Source organism: Periplaneta americana, chromosome 8 (assembly GCF_040183065.1).
Source record: "Periplaneta americana isolate PAMFEO1 chromosome 8, P.americana_PAMFEO1_priV1, whole genome shotgun sequence".
Taxonomy (NCBI): domain Eukaryota; kingdom Metazoa; phylum Arthropoda; class Insecta; order Blattodea; family Blattidae; genus Periplaneta; species Periplaneta americana.
In genome coordinates this window covers 175,945,446-175,968,986 of record NC_091124.1, presented here as the reverse complement: position 1 = coordinate 175,968,986, position 23,541 = coordinate 175,945,446, and the positions used below count along the sequence as shown (strand labels likewise).

Genomic DNA, 23,541 nt, shown 5'->3' with positions numbered 1-23,541 from the left:
GGTTTGCATTAGTTATGTGTTCGGCATATGTAGATGTATTGTGTCCTCTGGTTATTGCTTTAATGTGGTCTTTCTATCGAGTTTGGAATGATCTGCCTGTCGGTCCAATGTAGAAACTGTCGCAACTATTGCATGTGAGTTTGTATACGCCTGTGTGGTTGTATTTATTTGTTTGTGTTGCTTGTGTGTTGAGATGTCTTTGTAGTGTGTTTTCTGTTCTGTATGCTATGTTGCATTTCTGTTTTCTGAATGAGGATGCGATCTTGTGTGTGTTTTTGTTTTCGTATGTTAGTGTGATGCATTTCTTGTGTTCTTGTGTTTGTGTGTGTTTTGTGCGTTTTTGTGTTTGTTGACAACATCATAAGGACGACAAAACAAAAACTCAACACACTAGAACAATATGAAATATACAGACACACTAAAACACACCCTAATCAAATTCTCAACACACAGATCAATTTCAGAACACACACACTATTTGACACAACTCTTCATCACACGAACGCACCCACACAAAAGGCAGCGAAGTTCGAGATGACGCCGAGATCTAGTAGGCTCTGAGGATGGTGTGAAGAAGCACTGAAACAGCTGTAAGTCACACATGCTTACTCAATTAACACGAGTAAGATCGCCATTTAATCAATTATTTATATTCAAGTGTTAAAAGTAGTGCACGAAAGATTCAACATGATTTTTTTAGTTCATGTATAGTAATTCCGTATGTTAAATATTCCGAATTATCCCCGGTCCCTATCAGTTGGGATTATCGAGGTTCTGCTGTACTACTACTACTACTACTGTTACTAGGCCTACCACTCATGAAGGCTTTTCGAGGTACACCTCATTTAACCAAGAAATGCTAATATTACTTGAAATAGTAGCAAACAATTAGTATTAATTACTAATACGCAATCAAGGCCTTATACAAGGTGCAATCAATATATTTCCGAACTGCAGCTGTATTTTTTTGTACCGTTAAACATATATGCGTCTGTCGCTGAAGATAACTGCTTCCATGCCTGTTGTTGTTGTTGTTTTCTAATGCCAGGCGTTTGACAATAAAGTCATTTGACCTCTTGGACGCCAATATTTTTCAAAGATATTATCATGGTCAGCCACCGAAGCATAGATTTTGAGTGTTCCGAATCCATTTCTTGGTTTGAGATGCACAATGGGCAGTTATGGGACTGATATATTCCAATTCTATGCAAAAGGGTATCTGTCGGATACAGGGGGGAGAGCCATTAATCCTTCCCATTGAAGGCATTAAGGTAGCAACCTGGACAAATACCCAATGTCCCATCCCTACCTTCCCGTGTTGCAGCTGTTAGTAAGCATAATTTTACAAGCTGAACTAAAGGGAGGGGCTACTCATCAATTAGCACTGGTCAGCTGCATGAGTTATTGACTGAATTTGGTATAATTTTCTTCTATTCAATACCTAATTCCCTCTTTACCCTTTCCTATCCAGTCCTCTGACTGAACTCTTACTTTCTTCGACCCTGACGGCATTAGAGCATTCGAGGCCTAGGGGTTCATTTCCCTTTCCTTCCTCCTCTTTCTACTTTTCTGTTCCTAGTCCTGACCTGCTATGGCACTAAAATCGTCCTCCAGTGGCTTAAGGAGGGAAAGCTGGTGATCAACAAGATCTCCCAGCTAGGTCCAATGGACCCGTCGACCAACAGCAGGTGTGGTCCTCCAGACATTCTAGGGGTTGTGTGTGGATGAAGTAGCCACCAAAACGTTAAAATATGGTGTTCACTTAATTCGGCTGCAACTTGCCATTTTCACTCCAATATGAAATGAGTACCATTAAGGTAAAATTATCCGGAGGTAAAATAGTCCCCCAATCGGATCTCCGGGCGGGGACTACTTTAATGGTACAGAAACAACTAAACATCTTACAATGGAATGCTGGCGGTATAACATCAGCTTCCATGCCTGTTCACTCAGTCTATCAAACAGTATCAAAATGTATGATTTGAGGCTTTCTCGGCGTTGGTTCGCTAATATGTTTTCGCGGGATATCAGCCGAGTTAAGATTTTGGAATGCTCTAAGCTTTCGACTGCTATCTCTGCAGCCATCTTCAGGGAAGTGATGTCCGAACAGAAAGTCGAAAGGTAATATAGATGTTAGGCTGTCTCAGGTGAAATGGGATTGGTTGGCGGATCGGCCAATCCGGGGCCGGGAATTGTCATCTCTCGTAAGCTCCGCCCCTCCCGGGATTCCTGCGTGAAGTTTAACTTTAACAGAGACAGTGGACTCCAGCTCAGTCAGGCATGGACACCGGCCTTGGACCAACTTAGGCCCTCTTACAATCAAGGTCATGAAGATCACGGACCGAGGACGGCAACCGATTCCAACCGGCGGAACAGGGCTCGCCGCCCGCCAAACTTCACACAGGAATCCCGGGAGGGGCGGAGCTTACGAGAGATGACAATTCCCGGCCCCGGATTGGCCGATCCGCCAACCAATCCCGTTTCACCTGAGACAGCCACATCTATATAACCTTTCGACTTTCTGTTCGGACATCACTTCCCTGAAGATGGCTGCAGAGATAGCAGTCGAAAGCTTGGAGCATTCCAAAATCTTAACTCGGCTGATATACCGCGAAAACATATTAGCGAGCATCAAAATGTCTTTAAGGACTGAGCTTCTATACATGATTTTGTGCAAACATGTCAAGAACCTATTGCTATTTTCCTGGAATCTCTCCATATACGCCTGATGGCTAGTCTTCTTCTTTGCCTAGCAAGTGATGCATTTAGTATAGATCCCAGGCGTTTCCTGGTTCTAGATAATTTATCCATTTACTGTGTCCTGTGTGTTGCCTACATTCAGGGAATTGCGGGAACGTATTAATTGCCCTTGTATATTGTACATAATCCACTTACGCAATACTTTAATTTCACTTTTTATAAATAATAGTCATTAATATAGTATAACTAGCGGCTTGCGCAGTATATGCCGCAAATTAAGTTCATTACACCTTCAGATAAAATTTTTTCAGGTTTATTTTCAGTGAAGAATACCAGACATTTTGAAAGTTATTTGCTTCCGTAATAATGAAACATACTCCCTCTGAATGTTTTTTTTTAATGCCAAATACTTTTTCTTGAATCTAACCACCTTCAGTTTTAGAGTTTCAACGCGAAAACGCAAGTAACAATGTCAGGACGATTACTGGGTTTTTCGTGTGGGAGAAAAGAAATAGCTATTTCAGGTCAATGTGGATTGTAGGTGAAAATTAAAAAAAAAAAAAAAATGTCAGGTTTGCTATGCTTTCGAACAATAGCATCTTGGTATAGCTGCTGCATGTAGAGGGTAAAATCATTTTATCCTGCTAAGAGATCTTGCTGAAATGATCGGGAGACTACATAATTTTGTAGGCTTCTTATTTTATCAGTAAGTAATGCCTTTTGGTCTTTCCTTAGGAACTGTAATTTTTGCGCTCTCTCGAGGCAATACTGAAGAAAATAACGCATATAAATATCTACACCACACCGCCATTAAGTATATGAAAAGACCCAACCCCATTTGATTAATAACTATAAAATATTTTATTTTTAATAACAATATTATTATCTCACGTAAGCTTTGTAGTTACATACTATATAGCCACCACTCAGTAAATTATAGAAATGAAGATCTAATTTAAGATATTCTCCTCGTCTACTTACATAACTCCAAAATGTTTCACTTTCATATCATCAATATAGCATTAATGTGTATAATTAATGAAAAACAGTCACATCATGGCATTAACTATAATAATATTTCATTTCTAATGGTAATAATGTCATCAAACCTCCTCAAGTTTTGTAGATTTCAATATTCAATACACAGCTATACTCAGAAAATTACACACCGCAGAATCAGATCTGTAAATTATTTTTAGTAAGTCTTGAAAGTTTTTAATAACCAATTGAATTTGAGCTCTAAATATGTCAGCAATCCTGTAGGTCATGGCCTTCGTGTAATAACCTATTGTTTATTGTAGTGTGTGTTTTGTTTTATATTGAAATGCAATTTGTTCTCAAAACTGACGAAAGATGGATTGTGTAAAATAAGAAAGTTATCTAGGAAAACTAACTCTTCATTGAAAGTTACTATTTTTTCTGAAAATCCTTGGATGCCAAGCTTCAAAATGACGGTTCATTCATTAAAATCCGTTCAGCCGTTTTCCCGTAATTTCCATTACCAGTTCAAATTATTTATATATAGATTCTTTAACATCATTTAAAACATTATGTTCTACACAAAAATATAGTCATTATTTCAATATAATTATTCAATAATTAAGAAATTGTTGCAAGAAAATATTCTTAAGAACACCAGCATAACGACCCATGTAAGGGTATAAACCTATACGTACAAAGAATACGCTGAACAAATATGTATCATGCAAATATAGTGAACTGTAATACTGAAGTTGTTAAAACATGTGGTTAAAGGACGATACAGGACTGACGCTGGATGTAGGTCACTGTATAACAAGAAGTAGGGTAAAGGTGCCTAATTCCGTGATACCCCTAATCCCGCGATAAAATTTCAATTGACTGTCATGGAGTTGTGGTCTCTGACTTTTAAGTTTTTGAAATATCTAACAGATGCCACCAGGAGATGTCTTCTTTTCAATTCTATTGACTACCCGCCTTTTGAATAGAAGCAGTCGACTGCAGAAGCTATTGTTCAGTGAAAAGTGGTTGACCAGCAAGTTTTTCTTTCTCTTGTGACTGCTCCTGAAGAAACATTTTATATTTGAGGTAAGAATTAATATAGCATCATAAAAATGATATATTACTGTAGATTATAGTCAGCTGAATCAATGTGTATGGTTATTTAAACATTATGAGACAATAACAATGCTACAGGAGCTTTCCCATTTTGGGATTTATTTTCATATTTCTCCTTCCTGGCTCACTCGACAGTGATGCCAAAGCTAAATTGTGAAAATTAATGTCTATGAAAGAAAATAGTTCCTGGAAATAACAATAGAAATAAGTTATAGAAAACATCAATTATAATTACAATAAAATAATAGAGCATATATTTAACTTAATTACTCCTGTTGTTAGGAATATAAATTACTTACTTACTTACTTACTGGCTTTTAAGGAACCCGGAGGTTCATTGCCGCCCTCGCATAAGCCCGCCATCGGTCCCTATCCTGAGCAAGATTAATTCAATCTCTGTCATCATATCCCACCTCCCTCAAATCCATTTTAATATTATCTTCCCATCTACGTCTCGGCCTCCCTAGAGGTCTTTTTCCCTCCGGCCTCCCAACTAACACTCCATTTTTTTTATCCAATGCCACCAGGTTGTCTTTTCGACATTTCTGGTCTTCTCTCCTGGCTGTGGCTTAGTTGTAACCCACTTCTGAGGTTGGGGCGCCTGGAAGGCGGAGTTACATTACCCCGATGATGTGATAGGATGATTATGATAATGTGGTGCCAGGAGAGGTCTTAAATCTAAACTTAACCTAAATTCCAGACCATGGACGAACACAGGAATAATCCCCTTTAAGAAAAAATTCCTGCCAACACTCCATAAGCATTTCTGGATTCGCCCATACCGTGCTACATGCCCTGCCCATCTCAAACGTCTGGATTTAATGTTCCTAATTATGTCAGGTGAAGAATACAATGCGTGCAGTTCTGTGTTGTGTAACTTTCTCCATTCTCCTGTAACTTCATCCCTCTTAGCCCCAAATATTTTCCTAAGGAATATAAATAATGAGAAATAATTATGTTATAATCCAATTTATTCAAATTTAATTCTGTGTTGAATTTAACTTTCAGTTTATTTTGTTTATAATATATTAATATGTGATATGTATTCCTGTAGTTACACAACTATTTTCTATGAAATTTGTCACTTAAGCCCTTTTTCTATGTTTCAATTTCTTGCTTAATCCATATTAAAACAATATACCATGATTTTAATTTTTTTTTCCAAATACACGTTTGTTTTCTGAGCAGTTAATGAGGATTATTTTAGTATTACGGAATTAGGATATCACTCACGGAATTAGGAAACCACTATCACGGAATTTGGATCCCTGTCACGGATTTAGGAGCCACTGTATAACAATGAAAAATCATATGTTATATACCAAACTTGTGAAACAGTTGACACTGAATGTTGTAAAAACTGTAACTAAAGGTCCAAATAACGTCATTTAGGTGTTATTTGAAAATCTGTATTACAATTTTGGCATAAATATAGACTTTATTCAATACAGGGTTATTCACGAGAAAAGGTAAAAAATTTAAGGATACGATATCTTAAGTCATTTTGAGTGAAAAAGTTCATATGAACATAGGTCCGTTTTCGAACGATGGCGGAGCTAGATGCATTTTTTTGGTAAAACGTCTCGCCCCAATGTGAATCAGACGTTACCTTACGCTGCTGACTTGAGAGAAGGTCACCGATCGCGATGAATGACGTAACATTGGAATCTGCATTGTAAGCGATGTAGATAAGAGAAGAGAAACAAACCGGGTGGTGGAGCATTACAAATGTCCCAACAAATACGCTATCACGTATCACTTCACAGCAGTCCAGTCAGCTCCCTACAGTACAGTAGTTATACAGGTACAGTTATCGGAAGTGTTGTTGTGTTTTTCAAGATGCCTTATAAATTTTCGACTGCGGAATACGCAGATATTGTGTATGTTTATGGTTTGTGCGATGGAAGTATCGTGCGTGCCGTCGCTGAATATGAACGACGCTTTCCGAACAGAAGGGTACCATATCGAAGAGTATTTACGTCTATGGAGTTGGATGAAAGACTTGGTATAGCAAAGGAACGGGGAAACGAGAGAAGCGCTAATCGACGGTATTTTGGATGCGGCATAAAGACAGCCACGTGCAACTCTCCCGAGCGATGACCGCGATTCACGCCCGAGCGCAACAGTGCACTGAAGCAGAAGAAGGTACCTTTGAAAATGTGCGAAAACATCGACCCCGACTTCTAGAATATTAGGTATGTATGCATACGTGAATATAAACTTTAAATTTGTCCGTAATCAGTCTCTAAATACGAGTTAGTAGAATGGAATCTCAGACGTTTTTGTAAATTCAAAGAGCCATATCTTCGTAACCGTTCGAAAACAGACAGAGAATTCACATTCTAAATTTTTTACCTTTCCTCGTGAATCACCCTGTATGTCACGGAATTAGGCAACCTTACCCTACTCATGGGCATTGTAATTACAGATTACACCAAAGATATCAGAATATCGAGGACAAGTTCACTCAATAGCGTTGGCAGGATTTGGGTACCTGGCGGAACGTGTCCGGCGGCAGCGAGCGGAAGATGTTGCAGTCCTCGGCCTCGAGCACCCGGAACGCCACTGAGCAGTGGTGGTTCTCCAGTGGCGAGATGTCGTTGTAGCGCAGAGCCAGCTCAGTGCGCGCATTGATCTGATAAATATTGTTGTAGCCCGGGTGGTCCAGGTCGTGGCAGATGCAGGATGTCAGAAGCACCAATGTCTCCAGGTCGCCTATCTTCTTCGGCAAATCCACGCACCATACCATCGCGTACATCTGAATAAATTTACATAGTCATGTCAATATATATCTTACACCATAGTTGAAATCTCAGAGGCAAGCGCTACTCTCAAGAATATCCTATGCCTATTGTCTTGCTCTACTGAAGTTCCCTTACACCAGGCATGTCAAAACCCTGCACATTGTGCAGTCGCGCACATTGTGCAGTAGTCTCTGTGCGATGTGCATTCTCTATTCCCCTACCTGGAGGGAGTGAATCGCCTTGGAGGGGAACGCGACAGGGCTATACAATATCTGCAGCAGCTTTTGTTTCTTTTAGATTACGTAGTTGTTTCTGAATTGGAATAATTCTATGTGCGTATAGGTTTGGTACATATTTAATTATATTAAATACTAGCCGTACCCGTGCGCTCCGCTGCACCTGTTAGAAATAAATATAAAGTAATTACATAATTAAAATAGGACGTTTGATCCAGGGAACAACTTTTACAACAGCGCAAGATAATCTGCTTCGCTCATTACCCAATTTTTTTTTTGCATTGCATTTATTGCATATATATTTTATTTATTTTAACACGATTCAATAGAGCGTAGTTAAAATTTGAATTATAAAATAATGGGTTCCTAAGCTAACGTACTATTACTGCATACTAAATCAATACACTCTCGTTGTTCGTTAATTCTCTGAGATTAAAATGAGTGTACATCAATATTATTTTAAGAAATACAGAAAACGAATGTACAAAATAGCTTATCAAATTTTCTGTGCATAAGAAGCTATTTTAATCTTACCTGTCCTCGATTTACTCAGACGTTACTGCAATAACATTATAGCAATATGTCCATCTAGAGAAACTACACTTTTCATTGGTGAAATAATAATTAATTATACAAATCGGTTAATTTAGCTTCTGATATTACTTCATACAAACACAGAAACATTCTCTGTAGGCTATGTTTAATAGCTTTCGATTGTTGCTGTCCAAGGTCCCTGTTTCGATGGTTGTTGTCCAAGGCCCCTTATAGACGAAGTCATTTGTTCTCGATTCATTGCACCGTCTTAGATGGCGTTATTTTAATTTTAAAACTCATTTATCTCATTAAATATCAGTCCTATCAAAATTTTGTAAAGAATAAAACTTAACGGAAATCATTTTCAAAGAAACTTTTGATATGTAACATTTTTCACAGAAATCAATAATAAGCGAGATATTTCGATTTATTTAATTCGGGCCCCCTTATAACCCTCCTAAAAATAAAGTATTTTGAATGCCATATAGCCTAAAATATAAGTTACAACGAACTTAATTTATATTCCAATTTTCACATAAATCGGTTCAGCCATTATCGCGTGAAAAGGTAACAAACATACAGACAGACATACAAACAAAAATTTCAAAAAGTGTGATTTTCGGTTTCAGGGTGGTTAATTATATATGTTAGGATTAATTATTTTTGGAAAATCGAAAATTACCAGAAAAATTTCGGCTACAGATTTATTATTAGTAGAGATAACCCCCTTGGAGTCAGTAAGTATGCAAATAGATTTTTCAGAAATTTGAGTAACACACTCAAGAGCAGCATCAATAATTAGCAATTCAGTGTCAAGACTGGAGGAGGATGAACATGGTATGAAATAACTTCCTTGATATTACGGAATATAATACCCTGCTCCTGATGTCCCATTATTAGGATTTAGAGATCTATCTGTATAAATTTGAAGGTGATCCTTATATGTGCTGCAGAGTAGTTCCATGGCATCTAACTTAAGAATGTATGGATAATCATTTTTGGAATGATTTCCTGGAATTTGTATGCTATGTTCTGGAATCACCCATTTCCATGGAAGAATTTCGTTCACAACTGGAGTTTTAGCAATGAACGTGTCTGTGATATAGATTGGTATTTCTTATTTTTTTATTTTATAGAAATTACACAGGGTATCTTCTGACAGTTTGAAAAACATCTGAGATCTGGATGAGGCTTGCAGTTTTAAATGTATTTTTAGATCCTTTTGTAATATATAGTGTCTGAGTGGTTGAATATTACATTCAATTTCTAGGGCAACAGTTGATGTGGTTTTTGGTACTCCTAGGCATATTCTTAAGGCTGAGTTTAGAAAACAGAAATTTTTTGTAGATGAGTTGCTGATGCTCTTCCCCATATTTCACATCCATAGGTCAAATTTGAGCGTATATAAGCATTATAAAATAGACGCATTGTCGTGATATCTGATCCCCATTTCCTATTAGCTATAATAATAATAATAATAATAATAATAATAATAATAATAATAATGTTTTATTTTCGCTGGCAGAGTTAAGGCCATAAGGCCTTCTCTTCCACTCAACCAGCCTTAATCAATACAATACATAAATTTAAATTACAAATATTTTCATTACACTTAAAAGGTTCTCCAGCAATAATCTTCACTACACATTTATTTAAATTTAGATAAATCTATACGGTAAAGTAGTAACTTAATTTATGAGCTAATTTAATTCAATGAATTATAATTAATTTAATATTTGAGATAGCTAGTAAAATGATGAAAATTAATTTAATATAAGCTTACTACGACTATGTTACAGGGAGAATATATATATTTCTATTTCTATAATGAGAATATTAATGTAATTGCCATTAGAGGTTTTGTAAATCTATTTAGAGAAATTAAAGATAATAATAATAAGAATGGACAGATGTTAGTTTCATTATAAGTAACAAATATTAATCAGCAATTCATCTGTTAAGTAAGAATTTATGTAATTTTGACCTAAATGAAGCTATTGTCCAACAACCCCTTATATCACTCGGAAGCGAGTTCCAATTTCTAGCAACTGAAACTGTATAGGATGAAGAATATAAAGATGTCTTGTGGTAGGGTATAATGAGTAAATTGTTATAATGAGATCTATGATCTGCAAGAGATTTAATCGTGGTAGACACTGCGAAGTAACATTGGTTAAATGTGTTTTCCATAAAAGTTTTTCATCAAAAATTAATCCTAGGATCTTAGGAGTTGGATTGTACTAGATTTCTTGATTACTTACGTACATACTTACTGGCTTTTAAGGAACCCGGAGGTTCATTGCCGCCCTCATATAAGCCCGCCATTGGTCCCTATCCTGAGCATGATTAATCCAGTCTCTATTATCATATCCCACCTCCCTCAAATCCCGTAGATGGGATTTCTTGATTATTCAAATAAATATCAGGTTTATAGTTTTTTAAGCTATATCTTCTTGTGAAGACAGTATATTCAGTTTTTGATTGTGAGATAGATAAATTACATTTGGATGCCCAATTACTGATCCTATTTATAGCTGTGTGTATAAGTCTTAATGATTCGTTTGAATCGTTGTTCGTAGCCCATATTGTAACATCATCTGCATAAATACTTAATTTTACCTCAGGTGGAACAACATCAGGTAAGTCATGTAACATTATATTAAATAAATTTGGGCTTAAAACAGAACCTTGAGGTATACCACCTCTAATTTTTTTTTTTTTTTTTTTGGATAAAGATAAATGATTATTTACTGAGGTTTGAATTGTTCTTTCATTAAGAAAAGAATGCAGAAATCTTAGCATTCTGTCTTTGATACCAAGTTAAGTTGACAAACTTAAAAGCTATCCAAAACCCGAATTTATTTATATAACATAGGAAATGTATTTGTTCAAAACCATAAATGGCTTAATAGACAACCCTGATCTCCTACAGCTAATTAGTTTCAATATTGGTAATTCAAATTTGAGAAAGCGATCTCTCTTTTATTTACAGACAACAAAAACACTATCTCATAAAATGTCTGCAATTTTATTAATGCTTCGAACTTACAATCATCTATCAAATAAACAGGACTTAGATTTTTCGTACAAGAAAAAGTTATGTAAAGCATTACTTGAAACACATGTTCTGTGTTGGTGAGTTTTTTGAATAAATTAATCGAGCCTATTGGGCCTGCTGTGTAGTGCTGTATGTTGAATTTATTAACATGGTGTTGTATTTGCTCTGCAATTTGCCACTACTAAGATTTAAAATCATCCGTCCTCAAGTGAGGTTGACCACTGGGATCCGGAATTAACAAACATAAAAGATAAAGGAAAATGAAACGAGCAAAATATGGATTAGATTTGTACACTAAAACAAAAATTTATGTGTTAATATATAGATGATAGTGTAAAATTTGAAGACAGGCCTTCAGAATTTCCATTACAATCTTCTGAACCTCATAACAGGGAATTTTAAAGGATTTAAGAATATTACATGTAAATTTTGGTAAACAATCCCTCGCTCCAAATAATAAGCCTGTAACATCCCAGTTGTAAAGCGAAATGCCATATTTTTCACTGAGGTATGGAAGACAAGGTACATATTTAGCTCGCTTGTCATCATTTATCTGCAGTGCTTGATTTGTGTCTCGTTCAAAGCAAATCGTAGGGTCTAAGACCATCGCTTTCTGGGTTCTTCTATTGATGGCAATTATATCGACTCTTCTATGTGAATCATCTTCAGACACGCAATGAATCTCCTCATGTACTTCCCATCCTCTGTTTCTTAGCAGGTTGGCAATTGTTGTACGGGCACGATGGTGTCTGTTGTTACGCAGTAGCTCTCCCCTCTTACAGAACCCCAGTACGTGGCCAAGTGTTTCAGTCTCGCTGCAGCCGGGATGGCGACAACGGTTAATACTGAAGGTTCTGCCAGGGACAGATCTCACTGCGGTGACGTTGCAAGACATCTTGATGGCATTGATGTAATCCGAGGACGAAAGACACTTTTTAGAGGAGATCCAGGAGCTGGCTTTGGGGCCTACATTTTGCATTTTTGGCTGTGATGTCTGTACTTGGCTCTTTTTTATTTGTTTTTATTTGGTGTTTTTCATTTATATCTGTATCTGTGTCTTTTATTTAGGTGGTATCTATTTGTTTTTTTTTTCTTCTCTTTTCCATTTTTAATTTGTAATTACACTTGTATCTGTTTTACCTCTTTTTTCGTGTTGTATGCAATTCTATGGGTTTTTTATGTGTACTGTTTATTGTAATTGGAGCTTTGCCATGTTATAGACATCTAGCCTATGCTAATAATAAATCTGTAGCCGAAATTTTTCTGGTAATTTTCGATTTTCCAAAAATAATTGGTCCTAACATATATAAATAACCACCCTGAAACCGAAAATCGCATTTTTGAAATTTTTGTTTGTATGTCTGTCTGTATGTTTGTTACCTTTTCACGCGATAATGGCTGAACCGATTTATATGAAAATTGGAATATAAATTAAGTTCGTTGTAACTTATATTTTAGGCTATATGGCATTCAAAATACTTTATTTAAAAGGGGGGTTATAAGGGGGCCCGAATTAAATAAATCGAAATATCTCGCTTATTATTGATTTTTGTGAAAAATGTTACATAACAAACGTTTCTTTAAAAATGATTTCCGATAAGTCTTATTCTTTACAAAATTTTGATAGGACTGATATTTAAATGAGATAAATGAGTTTTAAAATTAAAATAACGCCATCTAAGACGGTGCAATGAATTAAGAACAAATGACTTCGTCTATAAGGGGCCTTGGACAACAACAATCGAAACAGGGACCTTGGACATCAACAATCGAAAGCTATTAAACATAGCCTACAGAGAATGTTTCTGTGTTTGTATGAAGTAATATCAGAAGCTAAAGATTTGTATAATTAATTATTATTTCACCATTGGAAAGTGTAGTTTCTCTAGATGGACATAATGCTATAATGTTATTACAGTAACGTCTGAGTAAATCGAGGACAGGTAAGATTAAAATAGCTTCTTATGCACAGAAAATTTGATAGGCTATTCTGTACATTCGTTTTCTGTATTTCTTAAAATAATATTTATGTACACTCATTTTAATCTCAGAGAATTAACGAACAACGAGAGTGTATTGATTTAGTATGCAGTAATAGTACGTTAGCTTAGCAATCCATTATTTTATAATTCAAATTTTAACTACGCTCTATTGAATCGTGTTAAAATAAATAAAATATATATATGCAATAAATGCAATGCAAAAAATATTGGATAATGAGCGAAGCAGATTATCTTGCGCTGTTGTAAAAGTTGTTCCCTGGATCAAACGTCCTATTTTAATTATGTAATTACTTTATATTTATTTCTAACAGGTGCAGCGGAGCCCACGGGTACGGCTAGTAAATAGATAAATAGATAAATAAATAAATAAAGTCTCCACAGGTTACAAGTCTCCAATCACCATGAGAACCTAACATTTCATACAGCGTAAGTTCTTAGCATCTCACCATCTGCGCGACGCAGAAGCAGTGGCGGAAGTTGTGAAAGGGCACCTCGTTGTAGTTCTTGTAGACCTCGTACAGGAAGTTGCGGAGAGTGGGCAGCTCGATGCCGAACTTGGCCGTCAGGCCCAGGTCCAGGTACATCTGCTGCAGCAGCAGCAGTATCTCCTCGTCCTCCCACTGGTGGCAGTCGAACGTGGGTTGGCGCAAGTACTGCTGTACCTCGCGCGACACGGCAGCGTTGCAGATGCCGAAGAACTTCTCGCGTACGCGCCGCTTCTGCTCGTCGCTCTTGCGTCGATATTGTAGCCTCTTGCACGCTTCCGTGGACAGCGGCGGCGGCAGCTCCTTGTAGAAACCTTTAATAGAGAGATTACATACATAACTGCACACAGGAAGGTTTAACGAAGCACCTGTAGCATTCGGCGGCGAGAGATCTGAAAGAAGTTTTTCTATCGGTTCTTCCAAGTATACGCAAAATCGTGCAGAGAGAGGTATGGGCATCTTCAGAAATTTCCTCAACATATGCTTAAATGCGCAGAGAGCTAGCGAGAGAAGGCGAGATATCAGTGGCGTTTCCTCGGGGGAGGGAAGGGATGAACGTCCTCCTCACATTTTCTTCTTCTGAAAGTAAATACCAAACAAAATATGTGCCTCGAAATTCGAGGAAGATTCGATAATTTTTAAGTTCACAGCTATAAGAAAAACTCGGTTGATCGAGTTTTAAACGACGCGCGCTCATGTGCTGCTAGAAAACTGTGAGAAAGATGCGAGATTGTCTGTGTGGAGGAAAGACACTCCATTCCTCCTCTACTGCAGTTAACACACATAGACAACAGCGCACTAGCGGCCAGAGAAAGAAGCAGAGTTTTAAAGCGAGTAAATGAACGGAGAGGGAGGAGATCCTCCTCTGAATCAGCGCATGGGCGGGAAATAGAAACCGACTGGTCGTGCAGCAAGCTCGCTACCGCTGCCATCTAACGATGTTGCATTCAACCAGACTATAAAACCCTAGGAGGAGACACAACAAAAACAGTTTTAACACAACGCTATGAAAGACACAATGTAAACTTTACTTTAATTATAAATAAAAAATATTATTCATTGCACTTTATATAGGCTACTATTCATGGTTTGAAACTTTCGTGGATATTTGAAAGTTAAAGTCGGGTTTATGTAAAACAAAGAGGAAGTAGTTCTACGTAGTTGGCCCCTGAAATTCACTTCTATTCATTGTTTACTAGACAGGGCAACAGTCAATTTGTCAGTTTTGTACAAATATATTTGAAGCTGAAAGTAGGTACTCCAAACTACATCATTTTTAACATAAAAAATTAATCGGCCACCGGCAGCTTTGAACAATAATGATAGTATGACTTTAGAAGAACTGATATTCTTCAGAAGCATGTGATACTGAACTTGTAAAATGTACATACATGTGGCAACACAGACCACGTGGGTGGGTGCAGTGTTCTCGCTTTCCTCAGATTATTTCCCATTCCCATTTCCATTTCCGTAAAACGGTTCCGGTTACGAGTTAGTAGCTAGTCTCTTCCAACACGTGTGATGCTGTAGTGTGCTCGAAAAATGCTACGAGGTTGTGAATTTCCTTGTAATTGTTAATTTGCGCAATTATTCAACAATGAATGGAAATGAAAACATAATATATTTTGGACAATTTAGGAAACTCAGTTTACAAGAACATATTATTGCTATACAGAAGGGAAGGCCAACTCCAACACTACCTGGTCTTACATGTATGCATGTAGGCTAATTTGTAGCATGTTTCATTCAAGAAGGTGTCCTTTCGTGCTGGATTCCAAACTGACCTAAGTCCAAATGATAAGTTATGGCAAACGTGACAAAAACTGATAAAATAAATTTGACATCCTTATATCCGTTTGAAAAAAAAAAAAACAAATGGAGACACCACGTCAAGACTTAGGAAAGTCTGTTAATAAACTTACACAGTTATAATAGGCTTGAAAAGCATATACTAAAATGCGAAAAAAGCAAGTTAAATCTTAGAAAGAACTTAGGAAAATTTGAAATCCACCTCTTCAATTGCTCAGAAAGATATATGGTAGAAATGCCTATGGTAATTTCTCAGGTATAGCAGACGAAACTATAAAAAAGGAGATTTTAGGAAAATCTCTTACAATATTTTTCTTTCATATAAAGAGTGCGGCAAAACATCCTCCCTAATTTAAAGGTTAAATAAAAAACAGGATCAAAATAAGGAAACTTTATTAATATGAATGGCATCTTAACACTGGGAATTTTTCATTTTTTGAATAACGTGTCTCTCAAGTGGTGTCCTTCACTAGCAATGCATTGTTGAATGCGACTTCAGAAATTCTGCATCACTCTAACTAGCATTTCTTGAGGAATAAGACCAATTTCTTCCTGTGTTGCATTTCTTAGGTCTGGCAAAGTCCTCGGCCGATGTTTGAACACCTCATCCTTAAGATGCCCCCATAGAAAAAAATCGCAAGGTGCAAGGTCTGGTGATCGTGCTTCATCACTAAAAAGAACCACAGCATCTTCAGCATCTGCATTACACATTTGCACTTATCGGGATGCGTGAATCATCAAAATTTCCGATATTGGAGTGGACAGAACCCTCGTGAACTTCATGAAAAACCTCTACATAACGACCGTGATACTGTATGGTGCGCGGTTGCAAGAGTCGGAATACTTGATCCTTACTTTTTTGAATAGGATGGTGCTCTGTGACAGTAAACTCTCAGCGGTACACTTTTATGATGAACAATTTTTTGGCACCAAGACTCAATGCGCTGCAGATTGACCAATGCGCTGCAGATTGACCAGGTATGGTTTCAGGACGAAGGAGCCACCTCTCACACAGCTCAGATTTCTCTCCAAGTCCTGAGACAGATGTTTCCTGGACGTTTAATTTCTTCACCTGGCGACGTCCTCTGGCCAGCGCGATCACCAGACCTTGCACCCTGCGATTTTTTTCTATGGGGGCATCTTAAGGCTGAGGTGTTCAAACATCGGCCGAGGACTTTGCCAGACCTAAGAAATGCAACACAGGAAGAAATTGGTCTTATTCCTCAAGAAATGCTAGTTAGAGTGATGCAGAATTTCCGAAGTCGCATTCAACAATGCATTGATAGTGAAGGACACCACTTGAGAGACACGTTATTCAAAAATGAAAAAATCCCACTGTTTAGATCCCATACATATTAATAAAGTTTCCTTATTTTGATCCATCTGTTTTTTATTTAAACTTTAAATTAGGGATAATGTTTTGCCTCACCCTTTATATGCTGGAATGCGCTGAGGGTTGTTGAGTGAAGCGCGTTTCCCTTCAGCTATATTATCTCAGCATGATTACTCGAACACAAAAATGCACCGCTGCACAGGGAACTCACTTCCAATGGATTTTGCGAAAATCAACATGTTAAATTTCACGATTGAAATGAGTAATAAAGAAGTTTTTGCGTTTTCATTTCTTTTCCGTGTGAGGCTTTGTGCTGCGGGCCGGTTTTAAGTTGTTCATTCTGTACCTATGCTCAGTGAGTCAAGGCTCGAGGGAAGCTCCAATAGTAACAGTGGCGGCTTCTCAAGGGGGTTGCAGGTTTGTACACCCCCAGTAATGTTCCTAATCTCCCGGCTTTGTTACTATCTAAAATATATATATATATTTTTACAATTTTCATTCATGACTATCTGCAGCTGGCGTCTTGCTTTGTACGTCTGCAGGAGCCTTCGAGCCTCTTGGTTTGCAAAGATGTTGAAAACCTATGAAAGGTAGTTTATAGAGATGTTCGGCTAATGCGGGGACGGGGGTTTAGAGGCTTTCTCATTGAGAAAGGTTTGTCGCACTCCCTGGCATGGACACCAACGTCGGTGCAGAAGAAACTAAATTCACTGGGAAAGTATCTGTTTCAACTAGACAATTGTCCGAAGTAATAAGCATGAAAAATGTATTCATTCAGCTTGTGCAACGAACAGTCGCATATTTCGCACATTACTTTCTCAATCTACATGCACACAAACGGCACAATACATAAAGGAGCTTGTATTTTGCTTTAAAGTTGTAAGAGTTGTCGTTCTGACAATAAGTGCTGCTATCTCCCGACAGCCTACGAAAGCTGCATTTGAATTTTATGAACGAAAACGTTGGACTTGGTACTTGGTAGTAGAGTTGGGCAACACGATTCTTTTTCAGAAGTCGATTTCAACGATTCAATCATACATTACGAATCGATTCTAACGATTCGTTCACGATTCTTCTCATTCTGCGATTCCAACTATTCTTTTGAATCGTCAACTAGTTCACGATTCTTCCTACTCTGCGATTCCAACGATTCGTCAACGAACGACTTAGAGGACACTTTCCTTTGCAAACCACGCGTAGAACAAAAACGTTCTACATCTCTCGCATAGATGGCATAAGAAGCGAGACATTGGATTCTCTCTTTCTCATTGGCTGGAACCATTCAGCATGACCTCCATTAGTCTACAAAATTACCCAAGATAATGTTTCTAAATTATAATTTATCAACTGAACCTTATTACGAAGTACAATTTTTTGCATTACATCTCTATTTAACTATGCAAATTTCAGGTTTGTCTTAATTATTTTCCATACTTAACAAATGCGGTATTTTGATTTCACTCTCGCTCGGGAATATTCGGCACGGTTCGGAAATGTCCGTTGACAGGTTACATCAAACAAGTAAATAGAATCGTGGGTTACGATACCATGTCAATTCGTTACTATTCTTTTGAACGACGATTCGTTACGATTCTTTTGAACGACGATTCGTTGATACCACGAATCGATTCTTACGATTCTTTATTATTAATCGTTCGAATGAACGATTCGTTCACGAATCGACCCAACTCTACTTGGTAGCATTCTGATGACGATTCTGTGCTCAAATGTTTTTCATGAGGTTAAATCGTAATATAGAGAGCTCCATCCACGACCCCGTCCACTTTTGGACTTTCTGTATAAATAAGTATGCTTGTATTTAGTCATTTTACTTATTACTTACATATAAATAAGCTTTATATGTATAGCCCTCAGGTATACACGGTTTTAAACTTTAAAGTAAAGCATGTTTAACTTCTCTCCGATATCCATTGTGCACCACCATATTTTCAAACCACCAGCCGCCACTGAATAGTAATGTCAGATAAATACATAGATACAGTATTTAGTATTTACAGGAGCAGAAAGAGAGGTTTGAACGAGACGTTTGTACCAATTCCTTCATAATATTACCTTTAATGAAAAGGAGATGTTTGAGTGAAGCTCCAGTAGAAATTTCGATCCTTGCTTACATACGCAGATATAGATTGTAGCATTTCCCTAATGTACATTAAATATGCGCAGAGACGTTTGTGGAAAGAATCTGTAGCGATTTGCCCAGCCAGCTGAAAAGCATTTTTATATTAAGCACCTATGTAAAGAGAAGAATGCGATGTGAATAGGTGTTCGCAGAGACAACAAAATGAGGTCGTACGTCACTGCGAGATACAACGTAAGGGAAGAGCACTCGGCAATGTGACGGTTTACAGGTAATCTTTGCAATATGAAAACGTAAAAGATTACTTTTATCCCAATGAACTCAAATCATGTGAACGATTTTCAGTTAACGCATCAAGCTTTAAATCGAATTTGTTCTGCGGCTTATGATTCTATATCTCGACAACTGATGAATAAGTTCACCCAACCGTTATTAATCAAATCATCTGCTAAGAGGTCAATGAGCGCCATTTTCCATTAATGCATTACTGAATTATTCAATGTCAAATATAATAGGTCTATATATAAGTTACATAATAAAATATTAATGTTTAAATAACATGTAACTTACTATTTTCTGTTCAAGAGTTATAGTGATGAAAAAAGCATGAAGGGTTGCCTGTGTTTTTGATGAAAAGAGAAGATATACCATTATATTACATATACTGTTACTAGTAAGGCTTTAAATAAGGGATCCAAGAGATGATGAAGTTAAAGTGATATCGTAAAGTATAAATTATTGATTAAACCCTTATTTCAATTTCATAAGGAGCAAAATTAACTTAATTAAGAGCTTAATTTCACCTCTGATTGAGGTTCCGGCTGGTATGTACGAACTGTAGGGTAAACCTTGGTAATTTCATGGCAGTGGTTATTTCGTGATACTTCTTTCGTGAACTAACCAATGGCCTTACGAGATTCAAATTTCCGCCAAGGGATTGCATATGTTGTCCGGTTTCCAGAAACATACAGCTACGCTTTGTGTGACTATTGTAGCTCCTTCAGTGAGCTTTCATGTTTGGAGAGAGCATGTTAGCGTCGACTTCTCAGGCGTACAAATTTTGTGGATGATTGTATTTACATTACAGACTTATTACTAAAGGTATGCATATGATATTTGGTACAATGATTTATTACATCTTAATGGAATTTTAGAAAATATTTTTGGAATTTTAGATATAGCTGTAGTCGCCATATAGGCTTAGCTTCACTGATAGAAATCTTAGCTGTTTCAGGCGAAATTTTGTTGAGCATTAAGCGTTACATTTTATACTATTTTAAAAATTGTATTGCAATACGAATTTTAGAAATCTGAAGATAAGATGTGATAACAAAAAAAGAAAAGGGGGACGCAATGGGTTCAGTGTAGATTCTGTTTGATTTGTTACCATGCTAAGTGCCAATGATAAGTGCTAGATGACTTACTTGCAAGAATTATGACAGAAGATGAAACATAGCTCCACCATTTTGGACCGGAGACAGAGGCAGACAATGGAGTGGCATCATGCAAATTCACCAAAGAAATAAAAATTCAGAAGTGCACCTTCGGCAGGAAAAGTTATGACTACTGTGTTTTTCGATTCAGAAGGTCTCTTGCTTGTGGACATCATGCCATACGGAACCACCATTAATTCTAACGCGTATGTGGCAATTCTCAAGAAACTTCAAGCTCGACTGAGTCGTGTTCGACCACATCTGGAGAAGCAGGATGTTCTGCTATTGCACGACAACGCACAGCCATATGTCAGTCACAAGACCACAGACCAGATCAGAAAATTCAGATAGACAACACTGAAACATCCGCCTTACAGCCCTGAACTGGCACCGTGCGATTACCATCTCTTTGGTAAACTGAAGGATCCCTTCGCGGAACGAGGTTAGAAGATGACTCCCTTGTGCACGCTGCTAAATAGTGGCTCAGACGTGTTGGTCCAGACTTTTACCGTGCTGGTCTATAGGCCCTCGTTCCTAGGTTACGTAAGGCAGTTGAAAGGGATGGGGATTATGTGGAAAAGTGACATTTTGTTCCTAAAGGATGTATCTACACTCTGTGAAAATAGCAAAGCTGTAGGATAAAAATATAATTTTTAAACAAATGTTATGCATTACTTTTGGAGTTACCCTAGTAATATAAGCTATAGTAAAGTCCGTAATAAAATTGTTCACCCTTTCAGGGCAAAGAAGATCCCTTTTCAATTTCAATTTTTACTTTGATTTCATTCTTATTATGTGTTGATATGTATTTCTATGTTTTCTTGCTATGAATATTAGACGGAATTACTATGTTTGAAGTCTTGTAACAACAAATGAGAATTTCATTTGACTTTAATTAATTTTTCCACAATTATTCTACCTCTCACGAAATTATCAATGTAATATCACGAAATAACCAAGGTTTGCCTTTTAGCTTAAGTTGTAAAAGTGGTTTTTGGCACTTATTCAAGAACGTGTCCAATCTTTTATGTCTCCAGATTTGTACAAGAATTTATCGTCTTTTAGATGAAAAAATCGGAATAATGATATATTTACACATTTGCATTTTCAATTAATTTTCATGAAATTATCACGAAATTACCAATGTTTACCCTACATCTATTATCAGGCAGTACATCTCGCTTGACGATATGTGTCAGAGGAAGAACAATTGAAGACATTATTACAAAAACAGCCCTAGTCATTTTAATGAAAATGAGTTAAGGACACATTTTCTACTATTTCAAATGCTTACAGTCTCCAAACATGACCCATGTCAGGTGCAATAGCCACAAGGATAAACACCAGTTGTACAGAAACAGCTGACATGTGTTGTTCTAGGCTATTTATTTCTTATTTTTTCCTGAAAAACAGCAGTTTTGACAAGGGTTGTTTTTGTAATAATGTCTTCAATTGTTTGTATGCATCTGAAGTCTGATTAGTGTAACATGTAGCTAATCGGCGATATATGCAATGGAGGAGGAAAGGAACTGGCCACCCTACATCATTATCTCCTGCCCTAGTTGCCTCATAAGTGGTGCTTTTTGGTATCACTTGTGAGGTTCAGACCTGTCTTCGGACAGTTGACTAAACAACAAACAAGAGCTTAACTAAATGCTATGATAGCAAATTAATTCGTTTTGACTAGGAAGTTATGTGATTCTTCAAATTAGTTTCAGTTGAATAGTATCCAGAGCAGTGTACTGCTACATTGTTGGTACCTGAAGGATATAGACAGGCAATAATAGAAGGGGAAAGTAGGGATAAGTTTGCTCTCGAGATCCAATCGATGATCAAAACAAATTGGGGGACCGAATTATATCTCTATGGAGGAAGCAGAGAAGGTAGACTGGGTTTAATCTGGTTTCGTCTAGGTGCCTGGAGGGCACTTAAAATCGTCAACGAAGAGGGGGCGAGAATATATCCTCTTTGAGGTAGAGGCGAGACATCACACCATATTTTATCGGAGTGTGAAGTCACAGAAGCTCTGAGGAAAAGATTCCTGCCAGAGTCCTTCATTACATCTAGCAGGGGGCACTTGGCGACATACAATATATTAAATAACGCTAAATTCTGTGAGAGTGTGGGAAAATTTATGGCAAAAGTTCGACAGCTGAGGGTGGAACTGACCGAGGGGGAGGGAGCCGAGGAAATAAGAAAAAGAGTTATTTATTAGTGTTGTAGTGAGTAGTATTAACACTGAGCGAATGAGGTAATTAGGGGATAATGTTCTTTTTGTATTTATTGTGTCGTGCAGTTTCAATAATGAATTGAATTTTGTTATATATATATATATATATATATATATATATATATATATATATATATATATATATATATATATATACCGTCAACGCGGGCTACCTGAACCCAGAAGAAAAAAATATTTTCATCGATGTAAAATAACAGTTTGTTACCGAAAGTTGTGGTTTTTTTTCTCTGCAAACTTTCATCTGTACAAATATTTTCACCTAAGTTACTTCAATTACTCCAAACATTTTTTTCTTCTGGGTTCAAGTAACACCTTAAGGGTCAAAGTAGCCCGCGTCGACGATATTTTTTTTATTTTTTTTATTGGGTTATTTTACGACGCTGTATCAACATCTCAGGTTATTTAGCGTCTGAGTGAAATAAGGGTGATTATGCCGGTGAAATGAATCCGGGGTCCAGCAGTTTTTTTTGGGTTGAGGGAAAAAACCCGGAAAAACCTCAACCAGGTAACTTGCCCCGACCGGGATTCGAACCCGGGCCACCTGGTTTCGCAGCCAGACGCGCTGACCGTTACTCCACAGGTGTGGACACGATATATTTTATATATATATATATATATATATATATATATATATATATATATATACACACCTGTGTTTTTTTTCTCTTTTCATATCTTACATTTATTTATTTTTTATTTTTTTGTTCTCACAACTATTTATTTATTTTATTCATTTATTTATTTTATTTTATTTTTATTA

At 37.0% G+C, this 23,541-nt stretch overlaps 1 protein-coding gene across 1 annotated transcript in view; it reads right to left on the bottom strand.

Annotated features, from left to right (window-relative positions):
* Pde9 (phosphodiesterase 9) overlaps positions 1-23,541 on the bottom strand; it is a 479,057-nt gene that overhangs the window by 59,708 nt on the left and 395,808 nt on the right. The window contains exons 5-6 of the mRNA XM_069834095.1: positions 13,819-14,171; positions 7,292-7,555 (exon numbers count right to left, since the gene is read on the bottom strand). Coding sequence (XP_069690196.1) covers positions 7,292-7,555; positions 13,819-14,171 — 617 coding nt within the window. The remainder of the gene's footprint in view (positions 1-7,291; positions 7,556-13,818; positions 14,172-23,541) is intronic.